This window comes from Buceros rhinoceros, unplaced genomic scaffold (genome assembly GCF_000710305.1).
Source record: "Buceros rhinoceros silvestris isolate BGI_N320 unplaced genomic scaffold, ASM71030v1 scaffold20047, whole genome shotgun sequence".
NCBI lineage: Eukaryota > Metazoa > Chordata > Aves > Bucerotiformes > Bucerotidae > Buceros > Buceros rhinoceros.
The window spans coordinates 55570-72812 of NW_010424371.1; the positions used below are offsets into that span (position 1 = coordinate 55570).

General features: G+C 46.6%; 1 protein-coding gene across 1 annotated transcript in view; it reads left to right on the forward strand.

Annotated features, from left to right (window-relative positions):
- LRRK1 (leucine-rich repeat kinase 1) overlaps window positions 1-17243 on the forward strand; it is a 74045-nt gene that overhangs the window by 52460 nt on the left and 4342 nt on the right. The window contains exons 21-30 of the mRNA XM_010140781.1: window positions 1299-1462; window positions 2729-2868; window positions 4335-4584; window positions 6021-6187; window positions 7321-7518; window positions 8178-8455; window positions 8646-8840; window positions 9650-9801; window positions 11388-11505; window positions 12470-12586. Coding sequence (XP_010139083.1) covers window positions 1299-1462; window positions 2729-2868; window positions 4335-4584; window positions 6021-6187; window positions 7321-7518; window positions 8178-8455; window positions 8646-8840; window positions 9650-9801; window positions 11388-11505; window positions 12470-12586 — 1779 coding nt within the window. The remainder of the gene's footprint in view (window positions 1-1298; window positions 1463-2728; window positions 2869-4334; window positions 4585-6020; window positions 6188-7320; window positions 7519-8177; window positions 8456-8645; window positions 8841-9649; window positions 9802-11387; window positions 11506-12469; window positions 12587-17243) is intronic.

The following is a 17243-nucleotide window of genomic DNA, read 5'->3' on the forward strand; positions in this document are numbered from 1 at the left end:
AAAGATGAGACTCAGCAATCCAAATCCGATTTGCTTTTCACAGTAGGTGTCAGCTAGAACAACAACTTTGCTCTGGGGAAGAAAGCCTGCGTTCTCCACAGCCTCTTTATAACATCACCCTCTGGAAAGTCTCAGTGCTTCCAGCATCTTCCAACTACAAGTAATTGGAGTTCTGCCTGCAGTTCTTGTCCGTGACCGTGCTGCTGGGCCAGACGCTGCTCATGTCATTTGCCAGTGGAGATCTGGAAGAGCTCTACCAAAGTCAGCTGTCTGAATCTATGTGGGTTTAAATGAGGAGAAAATTACAGGACTGTTGCCTTAATGGGGTAATGAGCTCAAGCAGGCACCCTGTTCGTGCAAGTGGTGTGCTTATCATTAAAGCAGTGTTTGTAAGGTTCTGAAAGGTCCAAGAATTTTGATGTTGTAACAGACATATTTGTGCAGCAGCTTATATCTGAAAATACAGCCCTGATGGAAACCATAATAAATACTGCAAAATATTATTAGTACTAGTGTGGTACCTTCCTAACAGCTATCCACTGAAACTGTGTTCTGTCACTGGTGTACAGAACATGGAAAACATGATACCTGGTTTTGGAAGGTCCTCTGTGTTCCAGGCTTCTCAAACCATGTATTAGCTTTACCTGTTTTAACGGGCTGTCTTGGCAACCCCTTGCTCACATCCTCATGGGCACTACCTAAGCCTAGAGCCCTTCTGCGAGGGACCTCATCCCTAGAGGGGAACGGAAGGGATCCCAGGCATCAGACCCGTCTGCAAACAAATAAGCGTTAGAGCAGTGAGGGCAGTGGAGTTCTGCAGATTAAGCCTTTGGTTTTGAAACAAAAATACATTTTGTTCCAAGTGCTGGTTTGAAGCATCTTGGAGAAAAGCCATCTTCCTCCCACTGAAACAGGTGGAAAAGTTAACTCTCTGCATTGAGGGCAAACTTAATCGTTCACCAGAATGTTTAGCTCTTTTTTAGGTTAATAAGACTTTTGCAAATGCAGAATTCATGTAACAAATGTCACAGTTATAGAATTCTCACTGTTCACTGATATGAAATTGTTCCTTTTTGAGTGGCTTGAAAAATAGTTCCATTGCTGCAAAACCATTTTTTTTACAGCTTGCATTTTCATTCCATTGCAAAATTTTGTATGAGCACAAGTCTTTAATGGAAGAGCTGTGGTAGCACCCATGAAAGCCAAAAAACAGAACTCTCCTTATTGCTCAGTTAAAACAATATCCTTATGAAAAAGTCAATAATTTAATGATTTTCACACTATTCTGCTTGTTTCAGCTTTTTGAAAACAAGAAGAACACCAAGACAAGAAACAAAAAGGTGACCATCTACAGCTTCACAGGCACCCAGCGGAACCGCTGCAGCACGTTCCGAGTCAAAAGGACTCACACTGTTTACTGGCAGGAAGGTCTGTTCGTTACCTTTGATGGAGGCTATCTTAGGTAATTTGTGTTCATAATGCAGCATGCATGACAGGGGACTAACAGAGTGTATGAAACACATCATCTGAATGGAGATGAATGGCCTGACTCATGCTATGTGCTCACTCATCAGGAGAAGAGGAGGCTCTTCTGATAGACATAACTCATCTGGTAACAACTGCTGACAAAAGTGATGAGTAACTGATTGTTTGGCAGTTCTGAATATATCAACTTTATGTGTTATTGCAGCCACAAATTTAGAGAGGCCTGAAAACAGACAGCAATATTCATAGCAGAACTCTTTGCCAGCATAAAATCACGTATTTTCACATGCAAAGATTTTCCTTATGAGTTTTCCACTGAATCCTAAAGCTTCACCGCTGTGTGGCAGTGATCCAGGTCAGTGGAGGTGCTGTCAGGTTGCGGGCATCAGGGACTATGGACAACTGGCCTGAGCTGGCCAAGGCCAAGCGTCTGCTGGCTGCAAGCCTGGTGAAAACCCACTGTCCGTGTTCTTTCAGACAATGCAGAGGGTAGGCAGCCACGTGAGACTTTCATCTCTGTAGTATCTGCAGATGCATTTGCTATTCCAGTTCCTGGGAACGTAAGGAGGAGTCACTGGTGCCATTGTGTGGTTGGAGACCAGAAGGGTACAGTGACTTTCCTGAGTTCATCTAGCAGTCTTGCACCCAAACGTTACAAATCACAGGCTGGAATCCTTAATTCTCGGCCATGGTGGTGGTCATACTCTTACCTTACAATATATTTCAGGAAGTTACACAGCTCAGCTGCTTGTATTAAAGCTTTTTTTTTTTATTGTGGTAGTTGCACAAAAATTGTTATGCCCATAAACTTTTCCAAAGAGTTTTTGGAAGTTGTATCTTTCTTCTTTCTCCTCTTCTTATTATTAGGCCACTGGAGTTCTATTACTGATTTTTAAAACTCCTAACTAAAGCTCCATGATTCTGTATGGGGCGTTTCTGTCCAAACTCTCATGGGACATTTCTGCCAAAACTCTCCATCATATTCAGTTGACTGAGGCCAGAGTTTTCTGCAGCATTTACCCATTGTGAGCAACCCGCCTTTCCGTTCAAGAATTCTCTTCTGAAAGTCATGTGCAGAGCAGACTGAATGGGAACTCCTCCTCAGAGCTAGTTTGCTTTTTATTTTGATTACTTGTGAACTAGGTGTTGTTATGTAACTCGGGTTTCCTGCAAGAAAGAACATTTATTGACACTGATACTTCACAAAAGCTTCATGCGTCTGTCTTTTGGCTTCCTTACCCAGTGTCGAGTCTTCTGATGTGAACTGGAAAAAGAAAAAAAGTGGTGGAATTAAAATCATTTGCCAGTCAGAAGTCAGAGACTTTTCAGCAATGGCGTTCATCACAGATCATGTCAATTCCTTGATAGACCAGTGGTTCCCTGGTAAGAGAACGACTGTAATTTTCTCTGCTGTATTGTGTCTTTTAACAGAAGGTTCTTTGACAGAGCTCTCCAGGCGCACAGTATTGTGTGCTAATTGAAGCCCCCTCAGGCTCTGACGGTCTCAAGCCAATAAAGTTTGAGAAAAGCTGACAACGTACAGACAGATCAAGATTATTTGCCAGCCCACCTTGGTCCAGACATTGTGTCTTTCAGTCCGTCAGTCACGGCAAGTGCAGATGAAAGCATCACAGTCCAAATAGGACCCACTTCTGTAGGAGTCCAAGAGACTCTTCCAGTGCTCATAGCAGGGACAGGATCTGGCCCAAACTCCTTGGCACTGTCCCTTGATGGCAGAACTCATTTTGGCATCAGCTGGGATCAGCATTTGCCACCATTTCGAACACCCTATAATTTATAAAATTGTAATGTGAGAGGCATTAGTGAATATGATACCAAGGACTCTGTGCCAAGGTAACTTCCTTGACTCCAGCAGTTGTTTTTCCTCTGACCAGCACAGATCCTGCTGTTACCCAGCGGGCTGTTTGCCACCCCAGTACACTTTGCTTAAAACCAAAACAAAATCTGAAGTGTTCTTTGTCATCCCACGCTGCTCTAGAAAGCACTGCCAAAATCTCTTTAATTGGAGGCTCTCTGGAGGAAACAGTTGTGCGCTCTCTCATATTTGTGTTTTGCATGTTTTGAAGATAAAAGAAGATTTTATTTACCTTTGGATTAAAGTAATAATAACTTCAGTTAATCACTGAAGCTTGAGAAGAGTCGTGACTTTGAAGGCTATGGCCTGTATTCACCCTGCCTAACTGTAGGCATTTAATGGAGCCTGTCACCACAGAATCCCTCTGTAGTCAGAGGGAGAGGTGTGAACCTCCCAAAGGTTTAGTGGTGGTAGAATCCACCTTTCCTCCAGAGGGGCTGAAAACATGGCCCGCAGGAGCTGTGTTCCTAACTTGGGTGCTGCAGGTGAGTGCTTACTCCTAGCCTGCGCCTCAAGCTCACAGCGTGTCATGCCTCCCAGTCCTCTCCTGTTCCCATTCCCATGCCTGCTCTCCACCTGAAGCCATCTGGCAGCTCACAGTCTGCAAAACCAACGTGGTTGGGGCTCCTGGGCAGACTCCCAGCTGCCATCCTTCTGCTGCCAGGTCCTGCTCTGCAGCACCCACAGCGATCCCTATGGGCAGTTCACACAGAGACACCCAGTGAGTAGGAGGTTCTCTCCGGTGCTTTATTCATATACTTCTAATTTCTGCTGGTCCTGAATATATTTTGTTCGCAAGCTATTTTCTTACTCCAGCCAATACGCTGCAGTAAACTGGTGCTTTCAAGAGTGGGACCATTTTCAGCCAGCAGATCCTGGCAGTGACTGTAGACATTTAAATGCACTAGTTGCTGTTGTCCTTTCTCAGACCGTGTGGGTTATGTTGTTTTCTCTTTGCCTGCGTGCTTTGAAGCACTCACAGCCACTGAGAGTGATGGCACGTTGCTGATGGAACAGTATGTGCCCTGCCACATCTGTGCAGCTTCCATACTGGAGGAGAATGAGCGCGGTGAGAAGGTGGAGGACGCGCAATACTTTAACATGGAGGACTGTGTCCTGACTGCCATTGAACTGGACTACATCACATGTCCAAACCACCCTGAGATCCCCGTTTCTCTCCAAGAGCTGGTCCCAGAGCTTTTCATGACCGATTTTCCTGCCAGGTAATGCTATTTGATAGCCTTTGGTTAAGTTTCAGTGTACCTATGTAATTCAGTTGGAGTTTTTTCCTAGAGGAAAAAAAGAGGACAGCTAGAGGAACAGAGTGACCACAGGAAACAAATACATCTGCTCTCAATCCCCATGCTGGCAATTCATCCTAAAGTGCCCTCCTGGTGATCAGCACACTTGCTTAGACAATTGCTGTGTGCTGACCCGAGTCATCACTTCAGGGGTCCTTTGAGATCACTGTGGTGCAGTGTGAAAGTCCCTTTTTAAAGCCGCAGCTGTCCCATATTGCCCAGTACTCTGGCCAGGGCTTTCTGTAGTTGGAGCCTTTCTGGGACATCAGAAAGGAGATTTTATTATGGCAAAGCCAAAAGGAAGTGCCGCTGCATCACGAGATTGGCACTGAAATCTCTTTTAGCTTTGAAGAGCCTGTGGGTGAATGAGTGTATATAGACACCACTGGAGAATTCACATTGAGTCAAGGCTCCTGCTCGGCTGAGGGCGTTTGGATGTGTTGTAGCAGTGTGGCAGTCCCGAACAGCTGAATCAGCTCTTCCCTACCCATAGCAGCGCTGCCAAATCTTTAAGCTGCTTAACTGCATCCCCAGATGGGTTCAGTTTTCTACCCCTTATTACTTCGTGTGTAGAGCAAGAGACCTTCTGACAGCAGGCAGGACAGGAGGCCAACGTCTCTTTGGTTCACACTCTCTCAGGCCTTTCTGTGCCTGGTGCAAGAGCCCTGAGCCCTCTAGACCAAACTGCGTTCTGTTGGCTGCTGTCAGAGCCTTCCACTGGCCCCTGTTCCTTTTTGGGGGTGATTTTACTGGGCAAACTCCCCATCAGCTCATCACGCCAGCCCTCCTTGCAGTGCTATCTCCTAGAGATTTATTTGACGGGTGCGAGGCGAGTGGAGATGTTTGAAGTGTGAACAGCTGTAAAAGTAGTCTCTGGAAGAGTGGGGAGGTGATGAATTGCAGCCTGCGAACAGCAAGCTGATTTGAATAATCAGGTTTCAGAGTGTGGGGCTGTTCGTAAACATCCTGTGCTGCCTCAGTGGGGGAAAGAGGAACAGAAGGTAAATGAAGCAAAAAAAATCATTAATACAGATAAACAGTATAAATATCTATACCTGTATCATCTGCTTGGAAAAGGAGCTTATGTGCTTTCCAGATCTTTTTGATTCTTTTGGGATAAATTAGTAAAAAGCTTTTGCTTATTTGCCCAAGTTACTTTTTTCTGAGAGCAATCTGTTGTGCAATACGAGCCAGCACAGAGTACGGTGAGATGATCGAGGTAGTTTAGCTAAACCAGCCCTCTCAGGAGAACCGAAAGAACCTATCAGGGATTTGTGAAAATGGAAATCACACAAAGAACATGAATTTACAATGTCTTCGAAACTTTTAATTAAAAAGCCCCAATCTCTTTTTGGCAGACTGTTCCTGGAAAATAGCAAACTGGAATGCAGTGAGAATGAAAACAACGTTCTTGGCCAGGGTGGCAGTGGGACTGTTATATATCGGGCACGATACCAAGGAAAACCAGTGGCTCTGAAGAGATTTCAGATTAAAAAATGCAAAGGTTCTCCCACTTCAGCTGCAGGTACAGTACATAAAATCGGTGTCGGGAATTGGCCCTTGCAGCCTGCGATCCCAAGCTGAGACCAAAGGGCCTTCACTCTCCAAGGGGCTGGCAGCACCCCTTTAAATACAGCTTTGATATTTATAGCAAAATTGGTGTGTTTCCATAGAGGAAGAGGATGCATCTGAAAGAGTCCTTCATGAAGCCACTTTGTAGCGATGAAGGACATTGGCACTGCAGGAAGCTTCTCTCCTGCAGGGCAATGGGTGGACTCTTAGGGTGCCAGAGCAGAGCCTTTGAGTGGGGTGGGAGGCAAGATTTCATCTCCTGTTCCCAAGCTGTTTGGAAGAGCCTTAGCTGAAAAGTAAAATCACTGAACAGGACTGAACTCAAACCAGGACACTGGATTTCATAGGTTTGCACTAAGGACTTGTGGGTCTCCACTTTTGAATAAGTCTTTTACTCCATCTGAGGCAGCAGCTACAGAAACGAAGCTGGAAATCCTTCTCAGCCTGCCAGCTCCTCCAGGCAGGGACAGGCACTCACACTGCACGTGCTGACTGTCGAGCCCAGGCTTCCAGCAGAGCCTCAGTCCACAGACAAAGGAAAGGAAAAAGTGCCTCATTTTTGTCAGGGAAGGATGCAGAGAACCCTTGGGCTGTGGAGGAGGCCAGCTGCTGTCCCAGTGACAAATAACCTTTGGAAAGACCTCCCTGAGCAGCCTGTGGTGTCCTGTGGCAAAAGGACAATTGCTGTGAAGGGTCCCTCTTCGGGCAGGGCAGCTGGGAAAGGGTAGGGCAGACTCCTTCCACTAAAGGATCTGCAGTGTGGCATCCACACCCAGAGAGACCCTGCATTAAAAACCACAACACGAGTTTTCCGACATATCCAGGTGATACATGAGGATAGTGTGTGCCGGATGCACTCGAGGCTGGCGTTAAAGGGCCCAGGGAGCACTTTTTTTCCTGCTTAGAGCCGATGCCTGTTAGTGGCTCATGCATCAACGTCAGGATGCAATCTGAAGCCTTGTTGCTGGCATAAATCCACAAGCTGCCTTCCTCCTGCATCATTTGCTCAGTGATTAGCACCTTCCAAAGAGTTTCTGACTTGGTTCCTCAGCTGGGGAGTGAGAAGGGGGCTGTCTGTCTTGCCAGATACCATGCTGAAACACCTGAGAGCCATGGACGCCATGAAGAACTTCTCTGAATTTCGCCAGGAGGCCAGCATGCTCCACTCGCTGCAACACCCCTGCATCGTCTCCCTCATCGGCATCAGCATCCATCCTCTCTGCTTCGCCTTAGAGCTGGCCCCTCTGGGCAGCCTCACCACCGTATTGTCTGAAAACTCCAAAGGTAAAAACAGGCTCTCCCTCCTGGGAGAGATCATTCTCCAAGTCACGGTAGTGACAAATGGTCAGCAACATTTAAATTACTGCTTGATTTACTGCAGGGGAGTTTTTTCCAGACTGTGGGAAGCAGGAGGGATGGAATTTCTCTTAAAATGTGCCTTTGGGATCCCAGTAAAGGTTGATGCTGAGGATTTTCACGATGACTTTGGAGAGCTGGATTTTCAATTTCTCTGCAAGTTAATAAGTGCATCTCGCTTCAGCGCTGCATGGTTAATGCTGTGTTGCTCCCTCTGCAGATGGGAGTCTGGCACTCTAAATTGTCTCATAATTATCTGTATTTCTGTCTCTGTCAGATGAAAGACACTAATTCCAAGATAGGTTGAGGCCATCTGACCCTCTTGGCACCTTGGCTTTGTGTCAGCTTTCAGTCAAACACTAATTTTCGCCAGTGTCTAGAAGTGAAAGGGTTTCAAAAAAGGATCTAATAGAACCATCAGACGTGTATAGTAACACGAACAGTGTCATTTAAAATCGTGGCATTGACTGATGTTTTAAAAGGTTGTTACTTATTGCTCTGGAGTTTAAAAGAGAAGGAGAAAGGCATCTTATAAAAGCAGTTATTGCAATTACAGGAATTTAAGACTGGCTGTTGCTTTGTGCCAGGTTCTTCCTTTGTGCCTCTGGGACATATGCTGACACACAAAATAGCGTATCAGATTGTAACAGGCCTTGCCTACCTGCACAAGAAGAACATCATCTTCTGCGACCTGAAGTCAGATAATATCTTGGTGTGGTCCCTGGATGTCAGGGAGCACATCAATATCAAACTCTCCGACTACGGAATCTCCCGGCAGTCGTTCCATGAAGGTGCACTTGGCGTGGAAGGCACGCCGGGCTACCAAGCTCCTGAGATCAGGCCTCGCATCGTCTATGATGAGAAGGTAACGTGGTGTATCCTTGGGCACAGCCCCTGCGTGACAGCAGTGGGCGGCTGCCTTCGTGCATGGGGCTGAGTGCCCTTACACATGCATGGTGTGCGGCACTAGCTCTTCCATCAGGACCTTCCTTGCTTTCCTCTCCACCCGCTGAGGGAGGTTTGTCCTGTATTTTTCACTCTCTTTCTGGCTCTAGGTCGACATGTTCTCGTATGGGATGGTCCTTTATGAGCTGCTGTCTGGTCAGCGGCCTGTGCTAGGACAGCACCAGCTCCAGATCGCCAAGAAGCTGTCTAAAGGGATCCGTCCTGTTCTTGGGCAACCGGAAGAGGTGCAGCTGTATCGGATGCAGGCGCTCATGATGGAGTGCTGGGACACTAAGCCAGAAAAGGTACAAGACAACCCCTTTCTGATCATGTAGCTACAGGGATCTGGCAGCCCTCTTCACACTGGAGGGCTGGGCTCGCTCAGTACAGCAGAACAGCTCAGTTGCCCATTTCCCCCCATCCTGCTGCTATGGGCCGGAATGTCTGTTGGCTTCAGTGGGAGTTTTATGAATGAAACTGTGGCAGATTGGTGGCCTTAGCCATTTGTGGTGACACGAAGGTCCTTGACATTAATGGCAGTTAAGCTATTGGTTTCACCAGGGCAAGATGTTACCCATAATTTCTAGAAACAGCTACAGTATCACGCTGTGAGTGTAACTACAAAGACTTCAAAAACCCCGGAGATTATAGAAAAGGCAGGTTGAGGAAGAAAAGGGTTCGAAGTACAAGAAAAGGATTATGCTGCATTTCACTTTTCATTAATTACAAGTTGGCTTTTCAAAGCTGCCATCCTTCAAACAAAGGTCGTCTCGACTCACAAACAGCTAGACACTGTCATGACAGCGGGTCAGCTTCCAAAGTTCATAAACCTGAAGAAATCAATCAATAAAATGTGTAAGAGAAACAGGGATCAAACCGTGGAAGTACGGAAGAGGTTTGGTTCAGTGACTGGGGGGTGGAGTATCTTAAGAACCAGTCAGGTGGGATTTCTAAGGAGAATTTGCGGTAGGTTTGAGAAAGTAGCAGAAGCATTTATTAAACAAGGCCTACTTCTCGCCTCAGTAGCTTTAATAAATAATGGTTAATATGATTATTTTATTTCATCTGGACCTCCAGCTGTCTGATGTGACGTATGTCTTTCTGTTTTCCCCAGCGTCCACTGGCCATTTCTGTGGTAGGACAGATGAAAGATCCTACTTTTGCAACATTCATGTACCTACTGTGCTGTGGGAAGCAGTCTTCCTTCTTCTGCTCCCAAGGACAGGAGTACACCGTGGTGTTCTGGGACGGGAAGGAAGACACCAGGTGAGACAGCTCACATTAGTAATTTCTTTCTTCTGTTCTTCTGTAAAAATCTTTCAGCGTCTTCACTTAACGCCTCCGGGAGGGAGGTAAAGAAGGTGAAAGTGAGTTTGGGTGAATGCCAAGGATACGGTGAACACTGTTTTCCCAAACTCTTTTAATTGGGAACAGTGGTTGCTTTATAAAGGATATTTAATGAGCTTAACTCTGCTTCAGTTAATATGAGGAGAAGATTAGGGCAGTGTAATGATTCACACACACAGGATGAAGCATTTGCACATGAGAACAGACGTGTTCTGCCTTTCCTAATGAGGCCATTTAACACTAAACCTTTCCTAATTGAGACTGCAGTTCCATCTCTGACTGCAAAGCAATTAAGCACATGCTTAAATCCTATTGAAATCATCGGGAGTTAAGCACATGCCCGAAGCTGTGTGTGCATCCAAGTGTACAGTGCCAGTAAAATGTGTGCTCTACTCAACAGGCATGGGCTTTAAATGTTATTAAATTGTGACGGAGGTGATGGTGTTTTGCTCAGCCATACGTGACCCAGGGCTAGTTAGGTTTATTTTTATGGATGTTACTGATTTTTATAGCCCCAATCTTATTTGGAAACATTCACAAAGTGATCTGAATTTTATATTAGTGTGTTCATTATGTCTAACCATTAACCTAATGGGAAAGGTACGTGATTTGTTCCTGAACAATTTGCTATTTCGCGGTGCCTGGTCAGTCGTTCAGTGCAGACAGTAAAACTATTCCTGCTAAAACTGGGGAAACACGTGGGGCTCACAGATGTATTTTGAATACATGGATGTTGTCCAAATATTCACAGCAATATATCTCAGTGAATCTGCTTCCTGACTGGACAATCCACTTGCTGGAGGCTGCTGAATAACAAATCACTTCGATGTGACAGATTTCAGGACGTGTAGTTGCTTGTGCCGTGGTTGGTAAAACATCTGGGGCTCACAGATGTGGTTGTGAATATCCAGTTATTGTTCAAACACCCAAACTCAATAAACTTTCCCAAACCCTGAACAAACAAAATCCTTTTTGTTACAAAAATATTAATTAGTCATATCCACAAAATGTTTTTATCCGGCTGGGGATCTTTGCTCTTGTTTGGAAGAACCATGGTCTTCTGTTTATGTACTAGAATAAGTAATGAAGCCAGATAAGGCTGAGGCAGCGAGCTTGGAGAACAAACTCATGTTCTCTTGAGAACCTAATGGGCAAGATGGGCGAAGACCTCCCAGCTATTAACTACTGCTGTTCAGCTGGAGCTGTGTGTCTCACAGCTGAATTGTAGTAACAGACCATGTAAGTTCTCCTAATCCATTTCCATGCAAAGTCAGATAGCTGAGGTTAAACCTTCACTTCAGCAATTGCATATCTGCCCCCCGAGGAAGAGCCGTGGCACATCTGTATTTCTCTTTGCAATGACCATCTGGAGAGGTGTAGATCCTCGCAGCATCGTCCACATCTGGACAATCATGTTACGGCTTGGCCAAAAGTGCCGAGTACCGTCCCGAAGCAGTGTGCGGGCTGAACGTTGGCTAGAGGGAATCGTTATTTGCTCCTTGCAGAAACTACACGGTGGTGAATCCGGAGAAAGGAGTCATAGAAGTGGAGAGGATGAGCTGCCCAGGAATGAAGCTGTGCTGCCAGCTTAAGTTTCAGAATGCCCTCTGGGCTGCCACCGAGGTGAGCGTGGCCGGCGCGGCAGGGACCTCGTTAGAAGAGACACAAATGAAGAGAGAGAGCCTGTTAAATTAGTAAAGCCAGGAGTGCTGGAGACAATGGGCATCTGGGATGAGCAGCGTGCCTTTGCGTCTGCTGTCTCCGGGTTTATTGTTTCTACCTGTCAAGTAGCTGATTGCTAGATCCAGATCGTGCCTCCTGGTGTTCAAAGCCATCGTGGGAACCTCTCCTTTCTGAGGCGGAACTCTCCGGATTGTGGCAGATCTGTACCCAGGGTTTCATCTGGGAAATGTCCTTATCTGTAAGCGATAAAGGGAAGCAGTGAAAGAAACCATGCCTTTAAGGGTGGGGTTTGGAAAGAGGCCTGAGGGATTTGAGAGGTGTGGGAAATGGGTACCCAAGGTCTGTGTTCACCGTGGAAAACCACAACTAGAAAGATAAGAGTGAGAGAGCATGGCTGATTCATCCCTGAGCCCCTGTCCAGCCCTCAGAAAGGGCTCCTGTTAAGTGTCAGCCGGTTTTCACACAAGCATTTGTCACAAAACAAATAAAGAGCCGAAACAAACTGAAATGTTCCTGAATTCCAGTGTTTCAGAGGGGGAAAAAAGGCCATGCTTTCTGAATAATCTGGGTTGGTTAATTCACCCCACCCTTGCACGGAAGCTGGAACTGAGTGAGAATATACATCCTTTTTTTCCCTGTAGGAAAATAATATATTTTGACTTTTTCTGCTCCCAAATAGAGGTAAACTTCGAACATTCCTATTTTTTTCATAAGAACAACTATAGAAAAATTACAATTAAAAAATCTTCAAACATTTTATTTCCACCTTTTTAATCCAAATGAAATGTATTGCTGTTCCCCAAACTGGGTGCTTTATGAACCGATTTGATCTTGTCCAGGTATCAAAATATCAACAGTGTGGAAGGGGATTGAAATTTACAGAATTTTCTGTGCTCTTTCACAGGACCAGAAGATTTCTGTGTATGGCTTGCAGGGCATGTGTCCTCTAAAGACTCCACAGAAGGGTTTAGACACTCCTGCTACTGTGAGCTGCTTTCTAGTAATGCCTGTTGTCAAAAAGGTAAGAAGGAACCTCGAGGAGAAGGGACATCAGTGAGACGAAGGCGTCTGCTGACAGGCCAAGCTGCCAGCGTTTGCGTGGCTTGTCACTAGCCCATGCTGGAGGACTTTGTGATGCCCAGAAACACTTTGGCACTGCAAGGAGAAGGTTTCCAGGTCATTGTGCCTCTGCCAGGAGACAGAGGTGTGGGCAAGGACCTGAGTCAGGGGACCAAAGCTGGCACTTCCACGCCTGCTGGGAAAATAGTCAAGACAGATCAAATTCCTCTGCAAGGAAGTTTTCCAGCTGTGTTTCCACATCACTGCAAGGCAGGGTTTAGGCTGATCAGGCAAAGTAGAGGGGACATGAAACATTAATTAGAAAGAGATTTGTTAACTGCTAGTGCAGGAGCTGGGTCTAGCCTCGCTCTTGTACCCGCTCATTTCCTGGTGGCTCTGCATGCTGTCGTGTGAGTGCACAATCATCTGTAAATATTATCTAGGCTCAGCCAGGCTTCTTTTTTGGTTTTGAACGAGACCACTTAGATAAAACAGCACTTATGGGTAATACAAATAATTACTCCTATGGGTAATAACAAAAGTTAAATATGATCTGTCTAGTTCTGGACTTACTGACATCCCGTTACTGGCAAGAGAAATCTGACGTGACTGCCTATTGCGGGCAAGTCTTGGGAGATGTATAAACACTGGTTTGGGGCTAAATTACCTCCGGTTTGCTTACAGCCACCTCAAGTAAAAAACATATAATTATGTTCCAACATTATTGGTAGCTGTGTAGTTTTTGTAAATGCCAGTAGAGTGCTATGTGTCTAAAAGCTCAGTGTGGAGCAGCTCTCGCTCGGAGCGACAGCAGAGCTGTTTTATACCACATGCCTGTCTGCGTTATTGTCCATTTCTGGCTCGTTTGCTCTGACTGCTGCATCGCTGCAAACGGAATCCGGGGCAGATGGTTAGTGTAAGGTGCTTCACTACCTAACATGGTGTCTTTAGTAGGTCTAAAGTAGGACATAGATCTGAAGTTGGCACCGGAATAAATTTTACCCGACTGGAGGCTGCATCTGTCGCTTGCTTCGTACTCGCAGACCTGCAGCTTTTCTCCACCCTGGAGTTTCATTTCTGATGTGTAGGGCAAATTTCTTTTTCATGCTGCTGGAGGTTTTGTCCAGGACGGTCGAACAAGTCTTTCACTTTCAGCTTTTCCACTGTCACACAGCTTGCAAAACCATTCCTCAGGGGTTACGAGTGGCTTTATGTCTCCCGGTTTCTATTTTCAGTTTGTGGCTTGCCTAGAAAATGTCATAAATAATGCCAGGCCCTACAATAGTAATATTGAGTCTAGACACCTCCCTTCCTCCCCCGACCCTACCCAACCTTCCAGAAATCCCTTCGGCTCACTCCTCCTTAGTTTATTGGACTTACTTTTTCCTCTCTCCTTTCTATGAATGAGTTTGGCAGTGAAATAGCCAGAGCAGCAGCCTTAGGGATGTGCAGACCAGGCTGGCAAGAAGCTAAACCATTTTTCGAAACAGCCACTTCTTCCAGCACAGCTGAGTGGAGAGCCCACACTTGTCGGACTCACTGCGAGCTGCTATCAGAGCTATCACCCAGTCAGTATTGTCCAGTGGAGAAGGGAATTGCTCACATTTCCCTGGGAAGAAAGCCTTTAGCTGATGAGATGTGAGGTAACTAGCAGTCAGAGAATTGCCAAGGGATGTTGCTGGGAAGGGGAATTCTTTACAACTGCCTTGGGAAGGCTGATCCAAAAGAAATAGTTTCCAAAACTCGGTTCCTCATTCAAAGGAAGCATCATGGAAATTTAAAAGCAGCAGAGTGGGGCCCAGAGTCCAAAACTCACCCGCCAAGAAACAGCCTTGTACAATTTAGGCTTTTTTGTTGCATGTTTTCTGTCACCAGTGTCATTGGGTTTGGCAAACAATAACATTGTCGTTAAATTTCCCTTCAAAAAAAAACCAAACAAACTACCAAACAAGCAAACCAACAGGTTAAAAAGATCGAAACAAGATGCTTTTTGAGTTGGTTTGCAGCATTTTTACAAAGAGATGTTGAGGGAGAGAGAAACCTGAATGGGTGCAAGGCTCCAGCCTCCTGCAAAAACCTGGAACACACGAAAACAAAAGCTGCATTTAAAGGCTGCAGCCTGCCACGGCGTTCACTGCCAGCAGTGCCAGACCGTGCGGGGAAGAGAGGAGGAGGTGGCCGAGGCCGTGGTTTTGGGGGCTGTGTGGTGTTTTTTAACCTGTTCGCAGCAGCCATCCCGGTGGCTCCGAGCCTCGACTGTCCTTAGCTGTGAGGACAGGACGTCTGGAGCCAGCTCATCTCCTGCACATCGCATACCGTCACAGCCCAGCTCGGAGGCCTTCCTCCCTGGCACAGCGGGACTGCTGGCAGGACGGAGACTTCAAATGCAGTTTTGTTGCTGTGTGTTTTTGTTGGCTCTTAGTGGAACCCAAATGTTGAAAATGAATTCTGAGAAAGTTACTTAAGGTTTCTGGAGGCTGCTGCCCTGCCTGCCTTGGTCACTGTTGTAATGCCCTGAGTGGGAGACTTTTGCCTCGCTGACCGGCTTCGCCAGCACCTCATAAAGTCTGGTGAGTCGGTGGCACCCGCGGGTGTTCCGTGTTCTTTGCCATGTTCTTCTGTGAAATGGGTCACTCCCTCGTGTCGGTCAGGTGAGGGATGGCAGGTTGAGAGCGTTTCTCAGCGTTTCAGTTCCTACTACTCATTTCTTGAACAGAGAGCTAACAACAACGGCTGGATAGAAACAGGTCCCAGCCAAGGCAGTGAGTAATAACTGCCCCAAAGAATAAAATATCTTCCAGATTTGCTTCCACCACCGTTGTGCTCTTCCAGACAGGCAAGAATTTGGCGTTGCTGGTAAAGCTGGGTGGGGATCACTGACACAGCTTTGCCGGGTTATGGTGCCGACTGCTCAGTGCTGGGGAAATTTGGCCTATGGAACTCAGAACTCTGGATTCTGTTCTGCAGTAGCTGACACTAATCAAAGGAATCAAAATATTTTTTATGAAGACTATGCCTGGATAGTTCAGCATTTTCACATTAAATGAGACAAAATGAGAGCAAACTCTGAAGACTTCAGTAGTGTCCCCTGTCACCTTAGGAGCAGTTCAGGTTGACATAGATTCGTCGAATGTTTGGCCTTGGAAGACACCTTAAAGCTCATCTAGTCCGAGCCCCTGCCATGGGCAGGGACACCTTCCACTAGAGCAGGTTGCTCAGAGCCTGTGTAACCTGGCCTTGGACACTGCCAGGGATGGGGCGTCCACAACATCTCTGGGCAGCTTTGGCAACCCTGGTGAGCCTGGGCCAGGGTCTCACCACCCTCACAGCGGGGAATTTCTTCCTAATATCTAATCGAAATCTACCCCCTTTCAGTTTAAAGCCACTACCCCTTGTCCTATCACTACATGCCCTTATAAAAAGGCTCTCCCCAGCTTTCTGGTAGCCCCCCTTTAGGTACTGGAAGTCTATCTGAACAATTTCAGATGTTCCCATTTCAGTTTAAATTTTCCATTTTTAGTAAAAAATACCTATTGTGCAGCGTCCTTTGGACTGAAAAAGCTGGACCATTTTCACCAGAGAAATGTGGGCTGTTCTGCTTCGCTTTGGAAAGGAGTTCAGTTATTTAAAACAGAACAAAGTAACCCAAACCCCAGCTCGTGCAAAGCGTTGTGCCGTGGTCCAGCCTATTGATGCAATTCCCTGGCAATTCCCCCCTTCCAGGAGCCTTTGCACCAGCTCCACATGGCAGCAGGGACATGGCACCGAACACCGCAGGCCATTTGGGTTTCTTGTAATTAGTGGTTAGAGACTTGGGACTGGGCTGGGTTAAAGTCCAAGTCCCATTTCACAACTTTCCACTTGCTTCCCTCGTTTTTTCCCATTACAGTAAAATTCTGCCGTGATTGGGATTAGTCATAGAGCTCAGCACACTCATGGTTTTACTCATACTCTGTATGCAGAGAGTGTCTTTTTGTCCAGATCTCTTAACGAGCCTTGCAAACAGTGCTATTAATTAAACTAATCTCACCCCTGTGCTCTCTGCCCTGTGCTATCCAGGAGCTACCCAAGATACTGATTTTGGCCTCTCTGGAGGCCTGGGAGCTCTCTTCCAGGGCTGGCACAGCCAAGATCCCTGGAAGGGCACAGGCTTTCCCTTCGTTTTTGAGCAGCACGGGGTGTCTCCGAGTCCCTGTCCCCTCTCGCAGAGGCGGGCAGCAGCGCTGGTGTCCCGGGCACGCCGGGAAACGTGGCTATCCACCACGGAGGGGTGAGGTCGTGTCGGCGCAGCTGGCGCTGCTCTGCCTGGTTCTGCTCGTTTCTCTCTGCTGAGTGCAGCCAGATTGTAACAACAGCAAAAAAAAAGCCCTGGGCAAAGGGTCTTTTTTTAGAATTTATTGCTCCACAGGGAGGAAGTAGAAAGGCCTTTGAGGTAGGTATTGTTTTATCTGCTTCACAGATGGGGAGTTTCTGGTACAGGCCCAAGGTCATGGGGAGTTCTGTTCCCAAGAGAGCCATTTCCCAGGCTGTTTAACAGCATTTTGCGCCGCTGTGATGAGCTGGAGGAGTCGGAGACCTGGCGAGCACCTGGCGCCTCACCCCCTCCACTAACACAACAG